The sequence below is a fragment of the Nerophis ophidion genome, linkage group LG05 (assembly GCF_033978795.1).
Source record: "Nerophis ophidion isolate RoL-2023_Sa linkage group LG05, RoL_Noph_v1.0, whole genome shotgun sequence".
Taxonomy (NCBI): Eukaryota; Metazoa; Chordata; class Actinopteri; order Syngnathiformes; family Syngnathidae; genus Nerophis; species Nerophis ophidion.
This window is the reverse complement of record NC_084615.1, coordinates 78,950,935-78,959,408: the sequence shown is the minus strand read 5'-3', so window position 1 is coordinate 78,959,408 and position 8,474 is coordinate 78,950,935. Positions and strand designations below refer to the sequence as shown.

Genomic DNA, 8,474 nt, shown 5'->3' with positions numbered 1-8,474 from the left:
TATGTTTTCCATGCCGATGATCAATGCTCTTTCTCGGTCCAAGTAAGTTTTTCATGCCATAGTTTGTAAGTTTTATTTTATGTTCATAGTTTTTAGTTTTCATAGCCAAGTTTTTAACCTCCACTGAGAGCGCCTTTTGTTTATACCCTTTGTTTTTGTAATATTTTTGAGTTAAGATTAAAGACGCCATGTCCGTTCCAATCACTTTGCACCACGGGAAAACAAACCACACCATAGTCCAGGTCTTGACAAGACCAACATTTTTAGAGTATAATAAGTCTCTTACTCTTTTTAATAACATTGTTATTTTAAATTTAACCAATAATAAATATATTACTTTTTACCATTAATGCGACATCTTGGACAGAAAACGGATGGTTGGATTAAAATGCATGAAAATGTTTTATAATTTGAACGTTAATTTTAACACTGTCATTACCATCCTGATTATTGATTACTTATCGTGTTAAGCAATGTCAGCTAAGATTTATCTAAGAGCCAGATGCAGTCATCAAAAGAGCCACATCTGGCTCTAGAGCCATAGGTTCCCTACCCCTGTTCTAACCACAAATCCCCAGTAAAAAGATCCCTGGATCATGTGATGTTCCACCAGACCAGCCAATGGAGGTCGTACCTGCATGGGGGCGACGTACCAGTTCCAGATGTGCAACACCCAGGAGTGCGAGGACATCTACAGCGACACCCGAGAGGAGCAATGCCACGCCTGGGACCCTCGCCTGGAACAGCCCAGCAACAAGCACTGGCTGCCCTACGAACACCCTGATGGTGAATATTCACACGCCGCCGGGCCGAGGGGGTGTGGAGGAAGTCATGTGGTCAAATAATGATGCACTGTTAAATGAAGTTTATTTTAAAGAAAAGAAGATTTAACACATCGTTTCTCTGCACATGGTATTTAGAGGGTTATATAAATGTTATGTTCGGATATGGTCGCCCACATCTGGCTGAGATTGAGTAAAGCTTTGAGGTGTGACTACACCCTCCCATAAAAAACACGCAACGTCTCTGGAAAGCTCCTAAAAAATAAAAACTTCTCTCCCGCTCTACCACATGCACTGATGTCATCTAACCCTGGCTGACCCCGGCCTCCTCCAGCTGTTCCTGCTTGCATGTAGCTACCGTCGCTAGCGCAAAATGTCGGTTTTCATTATCAATCTGTTCCAAAGGGTCCAAATCCTAGGAAAAACGAAGCAAATGTTCCTGAAGGAAACATTTTAAAACCAATGAACATACTTGCCGACCCTCCCGGAATTCAGCGCCTCTCCCGAAAACCTCCGGGGACAAATTTTCTCCCGAAATTCAGGCGGAGCTGGAGGCCACGCCCCCTCCAGCTCCATGAGAACCTGACTCAATGTTGTGACCCTCTTAAACAGGACAATACTGCCATTTACTGTACATAGAATAGAATGTCAATATATTCTACATTTAAGTGCAGTCAAGGAACATATGCATTAAGGCATGCAATTGCATTTGGCCCTTGAGGCAATATCAAATCAACGTTAGAGCTGGCCCGCCGGTATTAAACAGTGGCTGTGCCGCTGTAACACCGCATTCACCGCTAATATTCATACTTGCCAACCCTCCCGATTATCCCGGGAGACTTCCGAATTTCAGTGCCCCTCCCGAAAATCTCCCTGGGCAACCATTCTTCTGGACAACAATATTGGGGGCCGGCCTTTAACATTCTCTAAAACCTGTCGTCACGTCCGCTTATCCTCCATACAAACAACTTCATAATGTAAGCGGCTTATACACACTCATAAGTGAATGCAAGGCATACTTGGTCAACAGCCATACAGGTGACACTTGAGGGTGGCCGTATAAACAACTTTAACACTGTTACAGATATGTGCCACACTGTGAACCCACACCCAACAAGAATGACAAATACATTTCGGGAGAACATCCTTACCGTACCGCAACAGAACAAATACCCAGAACCCCTTGCAGCACTAACTCTTCCGGGACACTACAATACATGCTACCACCTAAAAGGTTAATTTGTTCAACCTTGGCCCGCGGCTTTGTTCAGTTTTAAATGTTGGCCCACTCTGTATTTGAGTTTGACACCCCTGCTTTAAGGAGTCTGTTCTGAAGAACACAGTAAAGAGACGTAACTTCATCACGTCGCCTGGTTATTGACTCCAATCCAATATATTACATCGTCGACGGGCAAAATGAAGAAATACACCTGCAAGTTCCAGAACAATTGGAAACAAGAATGTCAGTTTATCCAGGAGAGTTTGAAGGGGAAGGGGTATGTTGCCTGTAAATTTTGTAGAACAGACTTCTCCATTGAACACGGCGTCCGAACGAATATACTCAGCCATGAACGGTCAGTCAGCGAAGCACAAAGCGTCCGCAGCGCAGCATCGTTCACAACCCAGTATTATGGGCCACCAAGCAAAATGGAGACCCGATGGTGTAACTTGTGCTGAGACAAAGATGGCTAATATGCTAATAGCTGGAAGCAACATCCCGCTCTCATTTGCGGATGTCTACAACAAATCCGTGAAGGATATGTTCCCTGATTCGGAGATCGCTCGCCAATACGCAAATGCCAGTACAAAAGTTACTCAAATAGTGAAAGGTAAGTGTTGTTGTTGTTTTTTTTTTTTAGTAACCAGCAAGCACAGTACAGTTAGTAGAACAACTGTGTTTTTATTACTGTGTATTTGATAGGTGCCGTCGAAAAGTCAACTATTTCTTTTGTTTATATATATATAATAAAATAAATATATATAGCTAGAATTCACGGAAAGTCAAGTATTTCATCCATATATATATATATATATATGTATATATGGATGAAATACTCGAGTTGGTGAATTATACGCCACCGTTCTTAACCACGCCCACCGCCCCAACCACGCCTCCGTCCCACCCCCTAACACGCCCCCACCTCCCGAAATCGGAGGTCTCAAGTTTGGCAAGTATCCTTTCCAAACTCCAAAAAATACTTTTTATAGAGAAAACAATGTAAAATCTTAACTAGGGATATGCCGATCGATCGGTGTCGGACGAGTTTGTAATCGCCGATTAATGCCTTTTGATCACAAACGCTGATCCCGGTATAGCTCGGTTGGTAGAGCGGCCGTGCCAGCAACTTGAGGGTTGCAGGTTCGATCCCCGCTTCCGCCTTCCTAGTCACTGCCGTTGTGTCCTTGGGCAAGACACTTTACCCACCTGCTCCCAGTGCCACCCACACTGCTTTAAATGTAACTTAGATATTGGGTTTCACTATGTAAAGCGCTTTGAGTCACTAGAGAAAAGCGCTATATAAATATAATTCACTTCACATCCCCTCTGGCTGACACTATTTATTTATTTTTTAGGTAGTTTCTACTTACAGTACAGGCCAATAATTTGCACACACCTTCTCCTCATTCAATGCGTTTTCTTTATCTTCATGACTATTTACATTGTAGATTGTCACTGAAGGCATCCCAACTAGGAATGAAGCGAGGTGTCTCATCCGCGGAGTCCGCAAACCGCGCAGAGGAAGTGCTTTTATTTTGTAGCATCTGCGTGCACTTCCTCTTCAGGCAGCAGACACGAGGAGGGACAATTTTGAGTTGGCTTAATTGGTCAATTTAATTCAATTATAATTGAAAAGTACATTTAACATAAGCTCCACATATTTAAGATCTGTTATACTCAAATATTTGAGTTTATGAATTCTAAAATATGCGGCAACTGATAGCCTCACTTTGTTTGAGTTATCGGGGTTTAGAGTGCATATTTTTTTCCAGCAAGGCGCTCATTAGTCTTAAACGGCTTCTCAGCTGAATTCCATTCATAGTCTGTCATCTCCAGAAGAACAGATAGTTGTTAGGGGAGGGAAAGAACCTGCCATGAACTTGTATTTTATTTGGAAACGTTTGACACACTAACAGATGTGAAAGAAAAAATGTAAAAAGTGTAAAATTGCATGGAGCTTGCCTGCATGTGCTGATATTAATATGAATGTCTTAAGCACAAATGTACAATATTTACATAACATCCCAATGGAATAAGGAGAGTAACTTTGCCTTTGTTGCCGTGGCAACCATGGACGCCTGCAGTGCAGTGGCGGACCAGCCAGGACACCTATTATGTGTTTTAAGAGGCATAGCTCGGTTGGTAGAGTGGCCGTGCCAGCAAGGGTTGCAGGTTCGATTCCCGCTTCCGCCATCCTAGTCACTGCCGTTGTGTCCTTGGGCAAGACACTTTACCCACCTGCTCCCAGTGCCACCCACACTGCTTTAAATGTAACTTAGATATTGGATTTCACTATGTAAAGCGCTTTGAGTCACTAGAGAAAAAGCGCTATATAAAAAGAATTCCCTTCACTTTACAGACTTTTTGTTGCGATCTGCTGCTCAGATCTTCACGTTTGTTTTTTCATTCTCAGTCTGACCCGTTTATTTCCTGTTTTTGTCCATCACTATGGTTACGCATCAGTCCACCTGTTAGTCTCGCCCCGCACACCTGCTACTCATTTTCACCCTCCTATTTAAGCTCACCTTTTCTGTTTACTCATTCTCGGATCCTAATTTGCCCACGTGCAACAGTGACGACTCTCATCATTCTATATATGTATTTTCTCACTAGCTCTCATGCTAAGCCATTTTATTTTCCAGCTTTCATGCTGAATGTTTTTGTTTACTTTTTTGTGTCCTCGTACCAAGTTTTAGTTTTCCTTGTGTTTTATCCGAGCTTTTCACGCTAGCGTCTTTTGTTTACCTTTTCTCTTTACACCAGTGTTTTTGTTCATAGCCTTTTGTTATTAAATAAATACCCTTTAACTTACCTTGTTGTGTTCATCGCTTCGACGCATCCCTGGAAAAACCACACGGGCATTACCATGCCGAAGAAGAGTCTTCACACTTTTCACATATACAAGTAGTAGAATTGTCGCTAACTGTCTTCGCTATTATAAGATTTGAGAAAAAAAGAGAGGAGGTGAGTTACATTTGGTAAACATGTCAATCGTACATGTCAGTCATTGTCTTGGTGCTATTTTGTGGTAGTTTTGACATCAAATCGAGGCAGGATGTCTGACTAACAGTTTTAAAAATGCTAAGATTTCTCAGATTTGTATTTCATTAACAGCTTTTTTAAATGTTGTAAGGATAGGAGAGGATTTTAAATTGCAAAATTTAAAATTGCAAAATTTAAAATTGCAATGTAGTAAACTAAAGCGGCCGTATTGGCATGTGTTGCAATGTTAATATTTTATCATTGATATATAAACTATCAGACTGCGTGGTGGCTAGTAGTGGCTTTCAGTAGGACTTTAACTACATGGTCAGTGCAAGAATGACTCAGGCAGGTTTGCTGGACATTCTGTGAGTAGTTTCCGACACCTTCTTACGAGAGTCAAAGGTCTCTCCATTATGTCCACGTGTAATAAACACAGCAGAGGAGTCATGCTGATCCTACACTCCGTGAACTGCCAGGTTTGGTCCTTGGAGGCTTCTGTAGTTTATAGTCTGAATCACGCCAGACAAAGTCAGTGCCGGCTTTTTGTGGCCCTAAACACGATTTTGTCTGCGGTCTAACAAATGAAACATTTCTCTTACTGAACCAGGGCTTTTGTAAAGTTTGAATATGTTTCTTTTTTTTTTTCTGCCATTTAAGTATGGAATGTGTTAAAGGTCAAATTAAGAATGTCTAAGATGTCACCGGGAATGTTTCGTTCCACTTTCAAAGACTTCACTGGACACAGACGTCATAATGTCATCAAAGCTCACCTTCAAGCTTTCACACACACAACCGAAATGTTGGCAGAAAAGTAGGAATATAATAAATCTATCCATCCATCCATCCATTTCCTACCGCGTATTGACTTTGGGCTCGCTGGTGCCTATCTCAGCTACAATCGGGCAGAAGGTGGTGTACACCCTGGACAAGTCGCCACCTCATCGCAGATTAAATAAACCTATAACTTAGGAAAAAGTTGTGTACAAGTTTCACTTCTGCGTCATTGCCCATAACTGTGGTGCGTTCAAGGACTGTTAAGTAAAGTTGGAAACAGAGGCTTCACTAGTTTTTAAAGACATCTCAACTACCAGGGGATGCATTAATGATAATATAATAATGTATTATTATGATTCATATTATCCACTGAAGATGATTTTATGTAAATTAGACCATCTTTATTTCTTTATAAAGGAAATAAAGGAAAAAAATAACAGATTTATAATCATAATTAGGTAAAATTTAAGTTATATGATTATTTACATTCATATTCTGGCTACATTATGTTTGAATTGTTAGTTTTTTTGTGGGGGAAACTTTTTATTTAGATATAATAATCTAAACTTTTTGATTCAGGAGCCACATTGGGTTAAAACAATTTGTCTGGGGGCCAGGCTGCAAATATATACACTCAGCATCAGGGTTGGAATCCGGGGGGGTTAAATCACCAAAAATTATTCCTGGGCGCGGCCACCGCTGCTGCTCACTGCTCCCCTCACCTCCCAAGGAGTGATCAAGGGTGATGGGTCAAAATGCAGGGAATAATATATATATATATATATACACCATGCTTAGTATTACCACCTGGTCAAACACGTGACACTTCCCCTGTCATCATTTCCGAAATGGAGGAGGCTGATTTCATTACCGGTAATTTGAAATCGCATAAAGGGAAGAAGATTAAGAGCTATTCAGTAGGATTTAAGGTCCAAGCTTACATCACACTAAATTTTTTACTGCATGCCTTTGGTAAGTGCCGGAGTGAGAAAAGGTTTTCAAATAATTTACGCATGCTTACTTTTACCGCATGCCTTTGGTACGCGCAGGAGTGAAAAGAGGTTTTAAATTAATTAGCATCCTGGCGGCAATTCAATGAAATGCGGTATATATATATATATATATATATATATATATATCCATCCATTTTCTACCACTTATTCCCATTTGGGGTCGCGGGAGGTGCTGGCGCCTATCTCAGCTACAATCGGGCGGAAGGCGGCGTACACCCTGGACAAGTCGCCACCTATATATATATATATATATATATATATATGTATATATAATATATATGTGTATGCTTGTATATGTATGTATATGTATATATATATATATGTATGTATGTATATGTATATATGTGTACATATATATATACATGTATATGTATATAATGCATTTTTGTCATCAATAATGTGACATAATCGGAATATATATATATATTTATGTATATATATATACATATATGTATATATATATATATATATATATCCATCCATCCATCCATTTTCTACCGCTTATTCCCTTTCGGGGTCGCGGGGGGCGCTGGCGCCTATCTCAGCTACAATCGGGCGGAAGGCGGGGTACATATATATATATATATATATATATATATATACATAAAAATTCCAATATGATTTTCCTGAGCGGCTAGCAGACACTGAGAGTAACAAGCGGTAGAGAATGGATTAAAAGGGACGTGTTTTTTTTATTATTATAAAAAAAATCATATAATAATTTTTTGGGGACACCCCGCGGGCCTAAGTTTGGGGACCGATGATCTAATCTTTAAACACTCAAAAACCTGATGAAGGTTCATACATGACTTTTAAAAGTCTGCTTTCAACCAAATCGATGTAACAATAGTTGTTTATTTCATGTAAACAAACCAAGTGTGTGTGTAAGCTACTGAGAAATAACTCGATCCCTTTTATTGGACTCAACAGTCCCAGACAACCGCCAAGTGTTATGCTGACTCATGGAAAGCTCATTCGCCATGTTTGACACGTTCCTCTCTCATGCAGCCAACAAGCGATGCCACCTGCACTGCCAGGCCAAAGAGACCCGGGACGTGGTCTTCATGCAGCGGATGGTCCTGGACGGCACTCGCTGCTCCTACAAGGACCCGCACAGCGTGTGCGTGCGCGGCGAGTGTGAGGTGAGCGTCGACACCACGTCAGCAAGTTTGAAAAGTGCTCCAACTCCATGTTTGTGTGAGCAGAAAGTGGGCTGTGACGGCGTGGTGGGTTCCTCCAAGCAGGACGACAAGTGCGGCGTTTGTGGAGGAGACAACTCCAGCTGCAAAACCTTCAAGGACACAATCACCCGCACAGTCAAGAAGCAAGGTAGAGGCCCCAGGTGGACTTTCATCCCAGCCATGCTTGGGCCTAGACCAGGGTTTTTCAACCACGGTGCCGCGGCACACTGGTGTGCTGTGGGAGATTATGTCATTTCCCCTAATTGGGTTGCACACCAGTAATTATATTTCGCAATTCATGTGCCGTTGTTGAGTGTCTGTACAGCGCAGGTAGCTAATTGCTTTGAAGATGTCGGGAACAGGTTGTGTGAGACGACGACGGTCTGTCGTGATAAAAACACACAGATGACAGTGGGAGGCAGCGTGCAGGTAAAAAGGCATTGACGCTTAGGCATGGGTATTAAAACTGAACTGGCTACCATCCATCCATCCATCCATTTTCTACCGCTTATTCCCTTTT

The 8,474-nt window shown here is 41.5% G+C and overlaps 1 protein-coding gene across 2 annotated transcripts in view; it reads left to right on the top strand.

Moving 5' to 3' along the window:
- Positions 1 to 8,474, top strand: part of LOC133553647 (A disintegrin and metalloproteinase with thrombospondin motifs 2-like) — a 338,493-nt gene that overhangs the window by 306,330 nt on the left and 23,689 nt on the right. For both annotated transcript variants that reach the window (XM_061902099.1, XM_061902098.1), the window contains 3 exons: positions 614 to 786; positions 7,782 to 7,915; positions 7,979 to 8,102. In XM_061902099.1, coding sequence (XP_061758083.1) covers positions 614 to 786; positions 7,782 to 7,915; positions 7,979 to 8,102 — 431 coding nt within the window. The remainder of the gene's footprint in view (positions 1 to 613; positions 787 to 7,781; positions 7,916 to 7,978; positions 8,103 to 8,474) is intronic.